At 42.9% G+C, this 19,141-nt stretch overlaps 4 protein-coding genes across 4 annotated transcripts; 3 read left to right on the top strand and 1 right to left on the bottom strand.

Annotated features, from left to right (window-relative positions):
* Positions 1-3,963: 3,963 nt before the first annotated feature.
* Positions 3,964-4,614, top strand: PAAG_06538 (CAP20 protein; the record flags this gene model as incomplete). The annotated part of the gene is made up of 2 exons (XM_002791322.2): positions 3,964-4,014; positions 4,099-4,614. 2 exons carry the CDS (start codon positions 3,964-3,966, stop codon positions 4,612-4,614), a joined length of 567 nt encoding a protein of 188 aa, XP_002791368.1.
* Positions 4,615-8,345: 3,731 nt separating this feature from the next.
* PAAG_06541 (erythrocyte band 7 integral membrane protein) lies at positions 8,346-9,590 on the top strand (the record flags this gene model as incomplete). The annotated part of the gene is made up of 3 exons (XM_002791325.2): positions 8,346-8,574; positions 8,660-9,258; positions 9,336-9,590. 3 exons carry the CDS (start codon positions 8,346-8,348, stop codon positions 9,588-9,590), a joined length of 1,083 nt encoding a protein of 360 aa, XP_002791371.1.
* Positions 9,591-10,549: 959 nt separating this feature from the next.
* PAAG_06542 (SWI/SNF transcription activation complex subunit) lies at positions 10,550-12,309 on the bottom strand (the record flags this gene model as incomplete). The annotated part of the gene is made up of 3 exons (XM_015845921.1): positions 10,550-11,062; positions 11,155-12,077; positions 12,213-12,309. The coding sequence occupies 3 exons, from the start codon at positions 12,307-12,309 to the stop codon at positions 10,550-10,552; spliced, it is 1,533 nt and encodes a 510-aa protein (XP_015700147.1).
* Positions 12,310-18,219: 5,910 nt separating this feature from the next.
* Positions 18,220-19,035, top strand: PAAG_06544 (hypothetical protein; the record flags this gene model as incomplete). The annotated part of the gene is made up of 4 exons (XM_015845922.1): positions 18,220-18,237; positions 18,406-18,724; positions 18,772-18,946; positions 18,999-19,035. The coding sequence occupies 4 exons, from the start codon at positions 18,220-18,222 to the stop codon at positions 19,033-19,035; spliced, it is 549 nt and encodes a 182-aa protein (XP_015700148.1).
* Between the last annotated feature and the right edge of the window lie 106 nt (positions 19,036-19,141).

Raw genomic sequence — 19,141 nt, forward strand, 5'->3', positions numbered from 1 at the left:
TAATTTAAAAAATATAATAAGCTCTTTATTGTTTCTGAAGCATCTGCTTTCAGTATCTTCAATGCAAAATATTATTGAGGTTTTAAATGTAATAGTTAATTGTCACTTAAGGAATATGATCTGCTGAAAGAGAGACTCACAACCCATCATGTGCAAGTTATACTGTTGAAAATTGACCAAACACTAACTTTCTGATAACCTCATACCTCTGATTAAATACATTGTGAAAGTGTACTGAATGATAGCCTCTCTGGTGATATGCCGCAGTTTCATCCATTAGTTCCGGGGTTTCCGCCGCTAAATGCCAAGTCGGAATATCTCACAATAGAAATCCCACCCTTTTCCAAGACTCCAATTTCAACAAACATGGTTCGGTTTGGAATTCCGCAGAGTCCATAACTTTAAGAACGTAAGACATTGGTAGTTAATGGACAACCCAACCGATAGTTCCAACTTCCGACCAGCTAAACCAAAGTCTTCCACAACAACATGAGCAGCTAAAACCACTGATAGATACCAATACAAGTAGAAGAAGACAATTCTTCGGCGGATTGTGGGATATATAGCAATGGCACCAGAGGTCACAAAGGCCAGGTATGTCAAACCTGGTACAAGGAGCAGCAAGGATGATGTCCAATGATTTCCGCTATTGATTTGAAAGCAAGATCTCTAAAAAGGATTGTAAACTAGAGCAATTGGAACAACCCCATAGTAGGTAGCGACAGTTGACATTTGTAACTTCCAATTCGTCTGTGAGAGCATCTTCATGTGAATACTTGCGACCAGCGATGCCATGCCAACAGTTGGTTCCTCTGACTGATTTTGATTTTATAGAGGATCACTTCGTGGCAGATCAGTCTCCTTTCCGGCTTCGATGTTCATGCCTTTCACGGGTAGAGCATTCAACCTCCATTTGTTTCCTTTAACAGCGGCATGTTGGATGCTGAAGATAGTCGCTATATTTTTACAAATTGATTCCATGAACAAGAAAAACAACGATCGAACAAGCCCCCAAAATTGACCTCCGAATACACAGCTCTGGAGAACATGAATCATTGGGATTGATACCTTACAGGGCAGGAGTCTCAAGGAAATGAACATTCGCTCCGCCCTCCTGCCCTCAGCTATCTTCTAGCAAGTGAACATAGGAACCGCTGGCGGATGCATGTTCTAGGAAAAGGGAAACAAATCACGCTTGAAACTTTTCCAAAACCGAATTTCCCAGCCTAATAAACGAGCTAGTTACCAATTTAAACGCAACATGATCTTCACGCCATGAGGAGCAGTTGGATGTACCGAGATATAGAAAACAGAAATGAAAATCTGGGAGGTCAGAACAGCGGCAGTTGTAGTGGCGGAGCGGCGATGAGACGACATCAGTCGCGGGACGGAAATACGATTATCACATGCAGAAAGGTGTCACATCTACCCATCATCCATGCAGTTGAAACAGAAAAGTTAAGGTGTAGGGAAATAAACATAGTAGGTATGATAAAGCGAGCGACATGTTAAACAAAATTATGGATCCCACCACCCATATGGTGGTAAGTTGCTCAAACTTTGCTCGGGTAGGTCAGAATGGAAAAGCAGTGGAGGGCAAAGCCGATTCGCCAGCCAAGCCACCCTCCAGGGGAGCCCTTTATGTCGAGGTTGTTGATAAGATCATCTATAACGGCGTACCCTAGATTTGACTTCTCCTGTGTGGTTTATCGATCGATGTTTATCTCAGTGCGACACAGATAGGAATCTGTTCGAATTCACGGTTTAAAGCCCAGGGATTCACGGAGTTGTAGCCGGCCCATTAGTTGTCCGTTCGCAAGACCCGTGGATGATTTATGCACTGATCAACGTCATAACTCAAAGTTTTGTAAAAGTCAAATGCATGAGTAACTATATCAAGCGGAGGCTTTGTTGGAACTTTTCGCATCAATTTGGGAAAAAAAAAATAAATAAATAAATAAAAAATAAATAAAAAAAATAAAAAAAAATAAAAAAAAAAGGCCCGGAAGAGGCGAAAAGATCGACATAAAGCCCAGATTCTGCACGAAGGCCAAGCTAGTTTCCTTAAGTCCACTTTAACATTAGTTATTAATAGTTGTTGTGAAAACCAATTTTGGTCGGGGTTTAGCACTGTTGATGCAATTGTCGAAGTTCTTTTCGCAATACACGCCACCCTATCCCGTCGCTGAATAGTTTGCTGACACCGAAGAAGCGTGTCACATTTCTGATGCCTCACCGTCGCGGCACAGAGCCTGCATAGGGCAGGGCACTGGTTAGTTACATTAGTTACAATATCCCATTAGCGGCTGGCCCACATGTTGCGCTTGTCGAGTCGTCTCCACTATCACATGCTGGTTGTGATTTGATTTGGGCGGGAGGGAGGTTCGACTGAGGGAGAGACGGAGTGAAGGCGTTTCAATTGCTTGATCATATTTTCGATGCAGCAATAGTAATCACAGGCTAACAGCTCAAAATCCACTATCCCCAATCCATGCCTGATCCATCTCCCGACGAAGCACATTACCACAGCAATAGTTGATTGCGTTACTGGCGTCTACATTTTATATTTCACAATGTATATAAGGTTTGATCCAATGCAACTCGGACAGCTGAGCATGGATTCCAACAAGGAATTGAGTTTCCCCTCTACGAATTGCGTTTGTGATGCATTGCTGGGCATCGCTCTGCATAAGAACCCCCGTTAGATGAAGTCTAGAATGATAGATCGACGACTTCAACCCAGCGTCGCTTAGCGTTGGGAAAGTGGAGATAGAGTTGTCGAGATCCACATGGTGATACTAACCAGAACAGCGTGCTCCTTTTGCGTTTTGCGTCTTGAGCAGGATTGATCCATGGATGATTTAAGTTAGTCCAACCATTTGGGGTGACAATGGACCTTCCAATCATGTAACTAAAATAAGAGGATGAGATCTTTTCGAGGCAACGGCTATTTTGACCGTCAAGCGACCCGCTTCATGGCTGTGAAGCATAAATCTCTGCAGACGTTGTCAAACAGCGAAACCCTGTACAATGAAGATGTTTAGCAACTAATGTCCCGGGCAAAAATAAAGCAAGTTGGAGAAATTATAGAATGACAGATTATATCCATGTCCCTCATGTCCCATAGAAGCACATATGTCTACAGGATTAATGTATATACCATTATAGGAGAGATGTACACATCCCGCCTCTCATCACCACTTGGCGGCGGCAAGAGATAACCAGGCCACCGCATCATCATCGAAGCCTCTGGCGTCAAACCTAGAACCTTGATCCTCTCTGCTCTGTAGGTGTATCTTCCCCTAGGCTAGTTGGTAGCTAGCCCTTGGCCACTTTCACATGCTTGCAATGGATAAGTGGCTTTACAAGCTCAGTCTCTCACGCCTGGGCTTCGCGGGTGTTGATTCGCTGCGAGGTGGAATCTAGAGCCTGGTTTATTAGAGGAGTTTGAGACGACGAGGACTGGAGAAATGAGGGAAGTCGTTGTGCTAGTTAACCCTGAACCTTGGCCGGGGGGGGGAGTTTGCCGCTATTGTTTTTTTCTGGGTTGGAGGAGGAAGAGGGAAGAGTGGGTGGTCCCCAAGGTTTCTTAATAATTAAAACCCATTCCCCTCTTCTTTCCCATCCTTCTTGTTTTTTTTTTTTTTTTTTTTTTTTTTTTTTTTTTTCTTTTCTTTCTTTTTTTGTCTTTTAATTTTTCTTCTTCCGCTCTCTTCTTTCGTATATATATATATATATATTCGTGCGTACTGTAACATATTATTACGGCTGATTACCCTTTCGCGGTGTTCAAACAGGCCCCTTCTATTCTTCGATCATCTGCTCATCCCGAGGTATGTGATTTACCTTACATCAATAATAATTATATGCTCGCTCAACGGCTCCTCAAATGATTCATAGCTTTGAGTAAATGCTAACAAACAATTCTCACAGTTTCAATCTCATATACAACCAAAACCCAATATGGGCGAACCAACTGTCAACGGCGAAAAGCCATCCTCTCAATTCCTTCACGTACGTCCTCTTTCCCCCCTTCTCTTTTCACCTCCCATCCCGCTTTCTCCAGACTCCTCGCTAACACCCCACTCCACACTCCAGGAACTCGCCACTATTCCTCTGATCTCAGACTCTATCACCTACCTCAAAAGCAACCCATATGGACAGAAATCCCTTCAACTCGCGGACAAAAGCTACTCAACATATGCCAAACCAGTCCTCCCCTTGCTCTCCAAGCCGTTCCACTACGTTGCCCCCTACGTTGCCAAAGCAGACTCCCTAAGCAGCGAAGGGCTCAAGCGTGTCGAGGACCGGTTCCCCATCGTCAAAGAAGATACAGAAATTATCAAGGGAACCCTGAGGAATTATGTCGACAAGCCATTTAAGGTTGTGCAGGAGGGCAAGCAGCATCTGCTCCAGGTTTATTCTACAGAGTATAAGAACTGTGGGGGTGGCGAAGGGTATGTAAGTGTTGGCAAGGCGGTTATTATTACCGGCATCATAATTACATCAGAGTCGTTGGAGTGGTTGAAGGGGTATATTATGAAAGCGGAGAAAGAGACCCAAAAAGGCGTTGGGAAGGTTGCTGAGAAGATCCATTCGGAGAAGGTTGCTTGAAAGCGGGAGATGGTCTCTTGTCGTACCGCACCTTAATGCCGCCTTGAAGTTGAAAATCGAGAGGGGAAAAGAAAAGTCGTTCAGACGTTGATGTTTTAAATAGTTTCCTTGTTTTCTGGCATTTTGCTGTTGGATGGGTTCATTTTCTGGTTTCTTCTCTAAGCCTTCTTTTTGTGTAATATGAGGGACACTTTGCTCAAATCTTTCTGGGAGGAAGCATACAGCCATGTCTACTCTTTCATTAACTACTTATGGCGTCGTGTTGGGAGTAGGGTTTAGGCGCCTTTTGACACATAATATCATTTTTGGTTATTCGACTAGATTTGCTTCTCAATCCCCAACTGTCCTTTTCTTCTTTAAAAGTAGTAACTTAAATGCTTTGCGCTCAGACTGATTTCACATGTGCATTTCAGCTTTCAAACCGCCTTTTTCCTAATAGCTTTCACACTGATTGTCGAGTGAATTATGTTGTTGATATGTGTGCAATTGCGAGCTCAACATCTTCCCAAAATGATGATATCATAGGTATATTTTTTTTTTTTTGTGGGTTTTGCGATTCTTGACTTTTGAATTTTGCATGTGAAAATCGGATGGAGCTTTCGCTAATTATGCTTACTACGGAGTAGTTAAGGTTATGTTTACTCTGTGCAAAAAGCTCAGCTTGCCTCCTAGGTAAACTTACACATCCTGAACCCTGGAACATGCCCGATACGATTGCAAATATAGGGATACCATCCGAAGGCGGGGAAAAATGTCCGCCTTTTGAAAATAGTATATGTTAATTTAGGCAAGACTTTCAAAGCCCGTTGGTGGGGTTTATCCAGCTTTTTGCTATGCCCGCTGAGGGGTTTGCATTTAACTAGTTTAATAAGCGACAGGCGAGCGGTAACTTAACCAGTTAACGATGGAATCTGCGCGTTTATTTAGGCCCCCCGCACTGTTCATTCAGCTATCACCCGACATATCACCTACGCTGGGTGATTTATGGCAAACGATTAAGACATTTTTGGACATTGCCAAAAGGCTTTCAATGAGAGTTGTTTGAATATTCCTCAGTTTACCCCACCCTACTTATGATAGTTGATGATGATGATGATGATGATGATGATGATGATGATGATGATGATGATGATGATGATGATGATGATGATGATGATGATGATGAGTATCAACGGATTTCAATTGAAGGATTAAGGCTGATAATCGTGTTTCGAGCCTTTGGATGACATTATCCGGTGGAATCTATAGATGTTGTAATGAACGCAACACAATACAATTCCCCAGGGAACGGAGTCTGCATCAGGCATGTAGAGCCGACTACAAATCCACTCTTTGTAGGACCAATGAAAGGGATGGGTCTTGGGAGTATTAAGGCAAAGGAGAGCTCTGTCATTTTCCAATCCAAGATCTGTCTGTCACTTCTGGGGATAACGTGCACCTAACGTGAACTTCACTTACACACGTTGCCACTCAACGCACGCTAGCTAATAAATCCTACAAATTCGGATTTCTTAACATATTTATTATTAGTTGATTATAATTAAGAATATAATTTAAAACTTTACATTTTATTTTAATATATATAAAAAATAATGTATATTCTATCCAAAAAAAAAAATTAAATATTTTTGATATTTTTCCATAAAATCAGCGTGTAAAAAATCAAGTGCAGTTGAGTGGTAACCGTTGTTGTCAATCACGTTACCGTCGTGTATTTTATTGTTGTCATAGTTTTTGACAGAAGACGCCGCCAGCAAAGAGGATATGGAGTCAGCCTAGAGAAGTTATTCGACGGGCTCCGAGTTCTTGGAGACCGTCCCCAAGTTCCGGCCCCCTTGTCAGATCGACTGGGGGGTTGCTCGGATTGGTAACCGAGGCGAGGCGAAGGCGAAAACGTATCCGTTGTGGTAGCTTGGTTTGTTCAGTGTGGCCCCCTTGTCTGACCTTGGGGCTGGGTTGATCGAGCCCCTCACTCTCTTGCTCACAGCCGATGACTTTGTGCAAAAACCAATCGTGTCCGTAAAGTTTAACCGTTTTCCCCTTGTTCTGATCTCGGAACGGATTCTTGAAGCTTGACGGACATGAATCATCTGTGCAATTCCCAGGTCCTTATTCATCAAGATCCGAATTGGCCGTCGCATGAGATAACTACGATATATCACGCATTGCACGTATGTTGGTGATATCATGGGATCTGCCTTCAGCCACGCCGTTACCGAGGTAATGCAACATGCAGGATATTTGGGACCAACCGTTTGTTTAGACTCGTCGATCAAAAAGAATTAGCAGTGCGGGAGCTCTGACTGCTCGATTTGTCTTTTTTTGTAGGGTTCAACTAGGGTATATGATTGTCTATGTTGAGGAATCACCTATGGATTGAAGATTAAATTGGAATTATTGTTGCGCACTCGAGGGGATGGAGCAAGGTCCTTTGAGAATGATAGTGAATAAAATGGGTTGGATTTTCTACATTTCACCAGCAACCGTGCAAAGTATCGTACTTGCAAATAACCAACACCTAGAATGTGGTCAATCTACGGAAGAGTGATTTCTACTTGAGATAGCTGCACCACGCCTGATTCCATTTCAGTCTTTCTGGGCTTCTTTGTGCGCCTATGTGGTTGGGGCTGACACCCGCTAGGGATCCATCAGATGGGGATCTTTACGGCAAACTGCCATTCTCCAACCAACCAATCCATTACCCACATCACCGAAGAATAGCAATGTAGTTAAGATAGATATCTCTTGAGACACCATGACCTTCTTGAACGTCATACCTCAACGGCCCTTCCGTTGTTCTGTGATTCAACCAACTGCGCTGTGAGAACTTGGGCAGTTTCCGCAGCCTCGTATATTTACGAACACCAAATGGCGATGGAAGTTATTGCTTTGACTCGGCGGAGACAGACGATATGATAAATTTCCTTTCTTCAACAAAGAACCCGGGAATCCGTTGTCTTAATAACGCTGCTGGTCACAGATTCACATTGACAGATGCGGTGATCCTATTCCATCCAACCAGCTGCGCCGTTTATGTATGTTTCGCCTTTCTGCTTCCGCGGAGTGGGAGCCATCAAGAACGTTCAGGCAAAGCAAGTCTGCCCTGCGTGTGCAATCAATAGGCTGCCATTCGTGGCTGAGTCTAGCGTTGGTAGGGATGGAAGCTCACTTCAAAGCACCTTAAGTTGGTCAACTCGTACGTACCACAAGACCGAGCAGTTTAGAGCCAATCCGCCAGTCAGCCTGGAATTTGTGGAGAACACATTAGAAAAGCCCCCGCCCATACTTTTGCTAATCTGGTTTTGGGGGGGTTGTAGAACCCCCGCAAATGGGGAAGTGTTTGATCACAATATAAACGAAGCCAGATGCGACTGCTCTGCTCCTTAGCTTGCATATATTGACAACTATCTGGACTCAATCATAAACACTTTTATCATAAACCGCCAATTCCCATCCATTTTGACTGCTAGTGTTCCGTCTCCCGCAGCTCTCGAGCGGGCTGACTGCCGCCAAACGGAGACAGCGCGGCTGATAGGGTTCTCCTTGTACCCGATACTAAGAATAACTCTTGCAAATCTGAAGAAGTCTCCGTTGCTATTTTCATAGCCTTATCCCCGTGAACCCTACTTTGCGCAACCCCCAAATCTTCCTAGGTTCCATCATATATTAAACGGAGTAATTCACATTGCAACAATTGTTAACCGCACCAGTTCCCGCCCATCAAGATCAATATGTCTGCTTCTACCAACTTGTTGGATTCCCCCAGCAACTCAACTGCAACCAACGGCAAAGCACCGACTCAGAGCGGACCTCTGTCAACCGACGTAGGCTTCCGTCCATCAAACAATGGGATCGTGAAAGTGCAGCCAGCGCGTCTGGAGGACTTGCAGCCCAGCTATGCGCAGGTCCTCAGACATCCCGATGGCGATGCCACTGTCCACGGATGGTATGCGTCGATGAGTGAGTAATGCCAGCATCCACAAAATGTACCCCGCTCTTAGAAGTGAAGAAACAACAGCAGACTGAAACCAAATTTCCACTTTAGTCCACACTCTGGGTGAAGCGATCGGTTTCCTTGGTGCCATCCCTTGCTGCTTCTGCTGTCCCAACCCCTTCAAACCCATCGACCAGGGTGAAGTTGGCTTGGTTACGCGATTTGGTCGCTTCGAACGTGCCGTTGACCCGGGTCTCGTCAAGGTCAATCCTCTCAGCGAACATTTGACAACGGTCGACGTGAAGATCCAAATCGTCGAGGTTCCCCGACAGGTCTGCATGACAAAGGATAATGTCACCTTGAACCTGACCTCCGTGATCTACTACCACATCACCTCCCCGCATAAGGCTGCCTTTGGTATCACAAACATTCGCCAGGCGCTTGTTGAACGGACACAGACAACGCTTCGTCACGTTGTGGGAGCTCGTGTATTGCAGGATGTCATCGAGCGCCGCGAGGAGGTTGCTCAGTCGATTGGGGAGATCATCGAAGAAGTTGCTGCCGGCTGGGGTGTTCAGGTTGAATCTATGTTGATTAAGGATATCATCTTCAGCAACGAACTGCAGGAGTCCCTGTCAATGGCTGCGCAATCCAAGCGTATTGGAGAAAGTAAAGTTATCGCCGCGCGCGCAGAGGTGGAATCAGCCAAGGTTCGTAATAAACATAGCTATCCACAATACCCTCGTTTTGCCGAATTATATCCACTAACACTGACACAAAACTCCAGCTTATGAGAACTGCCGCCAACATCCTCTCCTCTGCCCCCGCCATGCAAATCAGATACCTTGAAACAATGCAGGCAATGGCCAAGACTGCCAACAGCAAAGTCATCTTCCTACCTGCTATCAACCAGACCGTCCAAGACCAACTCAGAGCCGCTGACGCGGTCGGCGAAGGCCCGAGCCAATATGGCCAGTCATTGGAAACAGACACTGACGGGTTTCAACAGGCAATGAAGGCCCACATTGTCGAAGATATCTAAACCGTTTGTCTTTCACACTGATTTTACTTTGCCCATGTCTATATTCCCCTTTTATATATTTTCCCCAGTAATTTCCTCTAGGAAACTGTCTGATTTTCAGCTCTGGAATTGCAGCGATACCCTTTCCCACGTTTTAATTCCTCTTTTGAAATGGCTTTTTGCTCTCATCGCTTCGTTTCGTTTCTTCTTCCACACTAGCTATTTGTATCTTTCTTTCTAAACGTGAATATGTGTTAAATATGAGTCGTTCGTTAATTTTTTCTGTATTCCACTCCCCCCTTTCCTCTTCCCTTGGCAATCAATCGATCACCGCCCTACGCTTAAAGTGGGTATCGCAAGTTCAGCTGATACTAGACATTGCAGCAGGATTTACTCAAACAATAACACTCTCATGTTCAAATCTACTCCGCATCACGTAAAATTAACTTCATGATAGCGTGTGTTTATATTAAATATCTGTATTTGAATTAATCAACCTTCTTTAACTCTTTCATCTCCGCTATGACCACCACAACACCCGGAGGATTGTCAGTGATGGGACGGGATATATCAGGAGGATATCTGAGATTCCTAGTAATGGTATTGTGTATTGTATTATTTAATGAGGGTGACCGATCTCACATGCTCCGTACTCATACATAGCAAACGGAAAGAGGGAAGAGAAAGACAAAACCCTCGACTAACAAGAAGCTCAACCGCCAAAAAGTTGAAATTTCGCCATACCACATCTTCCAGAAAGGAAAAAAAGGAAACAAATAAAAAAAAAAATCTAAGACTTCCCCAGCTGGACACAAAAGAGAAAAAAGGAAACCTCAACCACGACAACCTCAACCGTAAGGGTGTAAAAATCAATAAGTTAGCCGATCTCCTCCAACTCGGAAACACCATTCGTAGAACATTTGCGCTATTCAGTCGAACCTAGGTACACACCACCTTTCTCCACATCGAAAACCGTTTTTCTACCGACCCGGTTTTGCAAGCATATACCTCACCGCCTCTGCAGCAACAGGCGTATCCCACGCACTATTCGTTCCACCCCGTCTAAACTCCGGCCCACTCCCATCCTCCCCGCCCCCACGGGTTGCTTCACCCAGAATAACCTCCAAATCACGCTTCTGACTACTAACCCAGCGCTTGATGAAGTTGGCCGGGTCCTCGCTGAGTGATTGGAAAAAGGCGTGTCTGGCTTTGGAATGCGTGATTGCTTGAACGATGAGGGCGAGCTGGTCGTCGAGATTGGCGACTTGGCGGAGCATGTTGGGGTATTCTGGGGTTGTGGTTATTGCAAGGATTTTGGCACGGAGGGGATCGTCCACTGCGACGCGGATGTCGTAGATGGTTGGTGTTGGGTTGCTGTGGAATTCGGGGTCGACGCGGATTGTGTAGGAGAGTTTGATGGGGTCTAGGGGGGAGGTGTGTGCGCTGACGCTGTCCGGGATGGCAGGGAAGAACATCTTGTCTCGGTTGAAGAGCTTGAGAGGTTGGTTAGCACGCATTTAGATAGTGAGAGGAAGGGTTTGAGAGTGAATAGCCAAGTAAAATGTGAATGAAAGGGTTGATATACAGCTTGCAATCGATCGTCACATCGTATTGCGCGTTTTTCATCATTTTCTTGAATCCCCATAGCTTTTATATACTCCCATATGCCAACAACGATACCACCACGTGCTTCCTCATCAGTATCCAAGAGTGACGCTAGCTCTTTGCTCAATTTGTAGCGTTCGGGGTTCTCATCTCGTACAAGCTTGATCGTGGCATTCAGGTTAACTTCAGCAACACGGGAAAATTCGAGAGAGTCAAAGTCCGCACTGAGTGGAAGTGATATAGAACTAGGCGGTATGGTAGGTTTGTTCCAATTGATAGTGGCCATATCTGCAACACAAGGAGATGACGGCTTGTCAAACTCAATCGTTATCGACTTGAAAAAATGCGACAGGCGTTTCCGTTGTGGGTTTGCATGGTTCTTAGGCTTATTTTTTTGCTTCTCTGATAAGTTTTCCTCCATCACATCGGGGTCATTCTTGCCGTTTGTCTTAGTTTCTTCGTCCCCGCTGTCACTTTCATCTGATTCAGCAGCATCAAGTTCATCATCTAGCAGCTTTCCTTCAATTTTGACCTTGTACCGTCCAGCAGTGGGTGCACCACTACTAGTTTGCCCTGATTCTCGTTGCCACGGCTGGTTTTCCACAGTATTCGAAATCCAGATTCGTAAAGTTCGGAACCTTTTCACAGATCTAGTCACGGAATCCTGTATATCCAATCTCTTCCTCATCATAACCGCATCCAAACGTTTTTCGACATCTCTCATCATCTTGTACTGGGTGACGCCTTCACCGATGACGGCCTCCTCGACGCCATCGGGAAGATTCTTGTCCGTTGGCCTCCTGCTCCGCCGCAAGGCGGTATCAATAGGGTTGGGGACATTTCGCTGGCTGAGGTGCGGGTTTGGAACAGGATGCTGTGCGAGGGGAACTGGCATCATCGGCCCTAAGAAATTTTCGCGTTAATTTATAAAGTTATGGCCATGTGAAAAGGGAGTGGACGCGCTAGAAATAAAATAAAAATGCGACCGGCTCGGAGCAACGGATAGAACGGGGGTGAGAGGGAAAACACTGGGCATACCGTGGATGGGAACACCTCGACGTGGAGTCGCAGGAGAACGATGGTAAGTGGCCTGGGGAGGATAGCCACGGTAGTTGGGCTGCATGGCGGCGTTCATGATGGCACTTAGGCGGATACTCGGGGATAAGCAACCTAGGTAAAGGGCACCAGCGGAGCGAGGATGCCCCAGCAAATAGAATGGGTTAGTTAACGGGAATTGTGGATGTGTTGCCAATAAACCGATTAATCTTCCCGATGCTGAGGACCAGGACAGGCGCGGTTCGAAGTCCGGACGACTGGTGCTGGCTACCGTTTCGGGGTGTGTTTGCTGTGTTTGCTAAATATCACGTGAATAGATTCTATTACCAAGTAGCCGATCACTCTTTAAAAATAGCTTTCGATATCCTAATTAATCCGTGAGAATGCCACCAATTTTACAGTGAAAATGCGAAGACACTCTATAGAAATGGAGGAAAGTCTTCAACTCACAATTCCAGCGTTTAAAAATCAAGAAACAAGCTCAATTCAAGAAACTGCACATCTATATGATGTTCCTTAGACAGCTCTATATGATTGGTTGAATGATATGGATAGGCCTGCAAGGATCAGTCTATGTGCAAATTCCACATAAATGATTAAAGCTGAGAGAATCTGCTAGTTCAGTGAATTCTTGACCTGGCTAAATAAATTGCCACCTTAGCCAGCATTTGTTGAGCTAATTATTTTTTTACCTGATAGCAATACATTAACCCTCTTATGCATTGAAAAAGAATTTAAATGTCAAATTTAATTGAATACCATATGAAGTTTTAATATTATTTAATTTAATCATTATAATAATAGTCAAATTAAGTATAAAATAAAAAATTATTTAAAATTAATTAAAAATATTTATAACTTTAATAAAATTAAAATTATAATAAAATTAAATTTTATTTTTATATATTATTTTTAAAAGTTAAATAATTAAAAAAATAAATTAATAAATTTTTACAAAGTTAAAAGTTAAATATTAATTTTAATAATAAACTCTAAATAAAATTATTAATTAAATAATTTATTAAAATATTTAATTTTATAAATTTATTATTTTAAATATATAAATAATTATTTAATAATTTTTATTAATTATATAAATAAATAAATAAAAATAAAAATTTATTTTAAAATTTAATATAAAAACTATTATTTTATTAGTTTAATTTATTAAATAATTTATTATTTAATATTTATATTTTTTATATAATTAAAATTAATTTTAAATATATATATTATATATTATATAAATTATTTTATTATAATTTAATTCTAATTTTAATATAATAATTTAAATTTAAATTTATTTTATATATTTTATATTTTATATTTTATAATTTTTAATATAATTTTTTAAATTTTTAAATTTTTAAATTATATTAATATTATTTAAATTAATAGTTGATGATTATTATAATTATAATTAATTAAAAATTTATATAATATTATTAATATAATAAATATAATAAATAATATAAAATTTATTTATAATTAATTTTTTATAATTATATTAAATATTATTTTAATTTATATGAAAAAAAAATAATATTTATTATTTTAAATATAACTATTATTTATTTTTATTTATTATTTGTAAATTTTATATATTTAATTTGTTAAAGTTATTACAGTTATATAAAGATGATTTTCTCAAAAAAAATATTTTCAATTATTTCAATTCTATAATTACTGCTATTAATCATTAAATTTAATGCTAATTACTATTAACTAACTAGTTAACTAACTAATATTTATACTTAGTTAATAATATTTAATTAATAAAGTTAAATTTTATTAGGTTTAAAGTATTTTAATTTTTATATATTTAAGAGAATTACACATAGTATTCAGTGAACCCTGACCGTATTGGCGGCCATTTCTGACAGTTGTTGCGGTGTCGCTTTGGAGCCTTCGGCCGCGGCGGTATTTTGCACGGACCCTACATGCAGCTACATGCCGGGCTGGTTTAATGTGGATCCTCTTCCGGCTCCTCATGCTTCCTCACCCAACCTCACCCCCGACGTCACTCTCCTGGTGCTCATCCGGATCACCCAGCTCGCCCAACCACTCACCCTTGCAGTGTAGAGCGGAGTCACGATGAGCCCGCCGAGCGACCAGCGGGCCCTCAGATCTCGCATACGTGCTTCGAGTCTCAACTTCGCAGCACCCGGCTCACTCAATTCTGCGCGAGTTAGCATGCCACCATTTCCCCCCCTCCATAAAAAGGTTGCCTCCATCCCAGAACGTTTATAATGGAATCTGCGCTTGCGCACCACTTACCCTCTTTCTCTTGCTGCCTTGCTGCCTCGCTTATTTATCTCTCTTCTACGCTTCTTCTCGGTTTCTGCTATACCGCTCATTTCTGTCTGGAGCCGGCTGCTCTGTGCTCCCAACGAGGAAGGCCACATACGGATGGCGGTCACCAAATCACGAACAAAGGCGACGGCCGCCCGAACCTCTTCAGGCCGAAGCCTCAAGCTGGCACCCACGGACACTAACTTCATCCAAAGGGCCAGGGAGCATGACTCCGCCGGCCGCACGAAAGGCACAGCGTGAATTAACACTAAGATAGGCTTGCAAACGGTGTGGAGGAAACTACTGATGTGAGGATGGCTTATTGACTTCTCTCCTGGTGAAATTGAACAATCACTTGCTAACCTTGGACGGTCAGTTTCTGCACGGAGAAGTTTCAGACTACCCCTCATCAGTTCATGGGGGATTTCAGAGCCAACAGGAACAAAGTATTCCTTGACTGGTTGGGGAATCTCACAAATCACGTATCAAAGAGTTATTGCGTCGAATCAAAATGTTCTATGTAGCAAAGCACGAGGGCAATGAAATGGATAATGCAACCAGAACAAACTGCATTAATGTATGATTTCATCCATCGACAGCCTACAGCTTGCAGAGAAATAAACAAGATTAGGTTTCGAGGAGTTAAATAGGAAATTTTGAATTCGAGGGATGGCTTGGTTAGGAATAGAGTACCATGAAGAGATCGAGAATGATTCCATGAGAAGTTGAGTCTGAACCCGTGAAGAAGCAAGATGGAAAAATGTCGCATAGGGGGGTTAAACGTCAGGTCATCATGTCCCACCCTCTTTGGTGCATGGGCTCCATCTAGGATATGAAAAACTCAACAGTGATTGGCCGTTCTTATCCAAGCTCATTCAGTTCTTCCATATTTAGGCAGCATTGCATGAACACTCTTCTCTGTCTTGTTGAAATTGTGAAGCGGCTAAGAAGCATCAGAGAGTCTGGTCTGTCTTCTAGCTTGAAGAAAGACCACAGTCCCATGTCTTATTGCTTTGCGCATTTGTGAGCCGAATTCTACAGCAGGTTTTGGCTCCCAAACGAAAGTTCCTATGAAGCATGCAGAGCATGTGGGCAGCAACCTCCTCAGCCTCGTGAACTCTAACCCTCGCCTTCGTGTAGCATGTAACCTTGGATTTTCTGTGGTTCAATCTGTGGACTTCTCAGGGGGTACGTACGTCAGCGGCCGTGAGATTTCTATAAGCTCGAAGGCGGGGAATTTCCTTCCGTTAGATGACCTCTTAAAATGTAACGACCACGAGACGAGGCATGGAACTTTATACATGAGGATACATGATCGTGGCCCTTCAAAGGGAAAGGAGAAGAACATTTTAAGGCATCAGAATTGCGTCGCGATATCGTCCAAGGGACGCAGCCAGATATGTAAGCTGAAAATTGGCGTAAGAGCTACCTCGGGAAGCAACTCTTTACAAAGGAATGTTTTGCATAATTTTAAACGATCCGCAGAATGCAGACGCGGCTTGGGGGGCTCTTGAGGTCTGGGGACACCTGTTTTACCATATGAGCCTCTTCCCATCCTGCTCACATGTGTCCCTGTTGAAGGGTAAGTTAAGTTAATTAATTGTCCTATCTAAGAAGAGAACTGGTCGGAAGTATAGGTACATAATGTGATGAGCAAAAGACCCAAGACTGGATATACCTTTCCTGCGTGACAAACGAGCTCTGGAGTCTCTCAAGGCCAATTTTCCAACAACTTCAAACATGAGAGACAGCTATCTTAAGACTGTGTAAACATGGACTCCACGTGAATGGTTACCCATTCTTGCGCTGCATGTGCATCTGCACCCACGCGTCCATAGGGAGTTGGAAAAGAACCAAGCAGTATCGACCACCTGTAAATCCTTCGGATACTGCGGAAGTGTATTAGCTCAAGTTCAGATGATGTTGGCATGAGCATCTTACATTTGCTGGTGTCAAGTTGGCATTAGCCTGCCAACAGTAATCTTGCAGGAGCCTTCAAAATCATCTCCAGGATAGCGACAAAGACCAAATACATCAGATGCACCATGAAATTGATGAAGTTTATCAAATCCTTGCATGAAGCTGAGTTCTTTATCGCCGATTCCCCCCTTGCAGTTCTGAGAATATCGAAACTCGGTTGGCCGGAAATGACCGTCTGGCGCGTTTGACCAAATAAAAAGGACTGGGGTCGCCTATGCCATTTGGTTGGCGCGGGAGGCCAAGGAGAAGAGGTCCTCTAGTCCACAGGCATCTCGCCGCTGCCTAGGTCGAAGTAACGATGAAGGATGGCAAGGCCGAATTTTTTATCCATTTTATGCGTAAGAAAAAAAGACGAAATATGTTCTTCACAAGGGCATCACCATTAATTGCTTTGAACTTATCGCGCGCATCTTCAAGAGTTGGAAGCGCCTGAAAGTGTTCGGGCTGGTAGTTTCCAATCATCATTTTGCTGACCCACTGGCGATAAACGAAGAAATAAATATGGTCATGGGAACGAACTTGCTTGAACTGGCCGACAGCTTCTTTATAAATATGGCACTGATATCTGCACATGAACCGCTCTCTGCATATGAACCGATCACTACATATGATACTGTATAAACTGCCATGTGGGATCAAGTGCAGACATAGCAACCTGCATCATGGAATTAAAGCATGAAAAGGTGGAGAAGCTTTGCTCAATCATGCATTTTCCAGCTAATAACGTCGGGATCAACTTTTAGACACTTCATGACGTCCTAGATATCCACACCATTTCTTTGGGTTTTTTTTTCGAGCGAAAAACCCAGCCGCTTCATGCTTTAATTCTACCATACCGTCGCCCTCTGAACACAACCAAGATTCATCAACAAACAACCTATAGCGGCCTTTGCTGACAGTGGCTTCAAGAACACGTCTTCTGTAATCAACATCGGGTGCTGAATATAGCTTAAGTAGCAATGATGCAATAGTTGGAGAGGTTGGTGATTCGCAATTCAGCGTTTCAAGAAACTTGGTGCGGTCTACGTCGAACCGGTGCTCTATTGCCAGAAACCGAGGAAGACTAGCAGCAAGCTGGAAAGGTTTATATCCAGTAAAGCCTCAATCAATGATTCTATTTAAATAAGGTTAGCGGTGTGTAATGTTGAGTTGAGTATAGTGAGTCACACTCTGTGATGTTGTATTCCGAATCCACAATGATATTTTGGAGGAGATAAATCGCCGTGATCAATGAAGAAAGAAGCATTCTCCAGCTCTTAATAAATTACTTTTTTATTGACTAAGTTTCGTAAAAGTAAGCAATGCATGACGTGAATTTCGGAAAGCTAGCCTCGACATATTCGAATGATTTTCTGGTTAATCTTGTCTGTAAAGAGTGTTGATCCGCCTATAATGATCAGCTCCATCTTGTCGAGGTTTAATCATATAGGACCAGCCAACCGTCTAATTGCGTGCGCTCAATGAGACATATGATGATCTTTATCAGCAGGTTGAGGACTTTATCTCGATCTGCTCTCTTCGCGGGAGTACGTGCCGTCCAAACCAGCGGTTTTCCAGGGATCCAAGTCAAGACGAGAAATGGAAAGCCTAGGTTATCTAATGTGAAGCCGCTGTCTTTCTCAGCCGGATATTTATTCAACACGTGATGTTGATCGCTAGTTACTTAGAAACAGGAAAAGCAAACTCATTTCCCTTTCCTCCAAGGCCCGCTCTCATAATGCCTTTCCATTGTGAGGTATGCGCATCGGCTACTTACAACAAGGTCAAGCTTGGAGAGACACAGAGATATTTGTGAGTCTAGAAGCCATGAGAATAATGGTCTCTTTCTGATTTGGCTCTTGTTGTGAGATCGTCCTAAGCAGTTGCCATGACCGATCTGTTGTCAAGTTAACTATTCAAACAGTTAAAGCTTGTCCGCCAGCATCTGAAAAGAGCACGCAAGAGGACCAATTCCTTATTGCAAACCATTGAAATTGCCTCTGAAGTGACGGTCTTGGCTTCTGAAAGCAACAAGAGCATACTCGACCAAAATGAGAAGTTAGATTTGGCTATGATGGAAAATATTGCGGCTGACATTACTCCAGAATATGCGAGTATGAATGTTCAACTTATATTCCACTACTCCATGGAGGCTAACATCTACATCGACTTGATCGCCAGTTCTCCCAAAATTGCAGAATTGCCGGAAACCCTACAAACTCAGGATGCAACCACGCCAATAGGTATTACCACATGCAACCTTATCAGCGGAACGAAAGTACAGTTATAGATCGACATCAGTTGGCATTAATCCCCGCGTTTGATATTGGTAGCGACCAATGGAGCATTCCCGATTTATCCTCTATATCCAGATCCGTTGATGATGCTCAGGCGGTTCAACCTGTCTTTGGGGAAATCCATGACAGTGGTCAGCAGTATACCCAGCAATCAATCGATCAAACTCGGTATGAAAATATAAGTGTATTCACAAACGGGTGGTAGTTTACCTCCAAACAGTGGTAGTTCGGGTAAGGAAACAAGCCCTGGGTGGTGAGAATTGATATTATATCGCCTTAGGTGTCGATTATTTTGAGCAGCTATCAGTATAACTAGTTATAGAAGCTCCTACGAAATTTACATAAGCTTGATTCCCTCACATG

The sequence above is a fragment of the Paracoccidioides lutzii genome (genome assembly GCF_000150705.2).
Source record: "Paracoccidioides lutzii Pb01 unplaced genomic scaffold supercont2.19, whole genome shotgun sequence".
Lineage (NCBI taxonomy): Eukaryota > Fungi > Ascomycota > Eurotiomycetes > Onygenales > Ajellomycetaceae > Paracoccidioides > Paracoccidioides lutzii.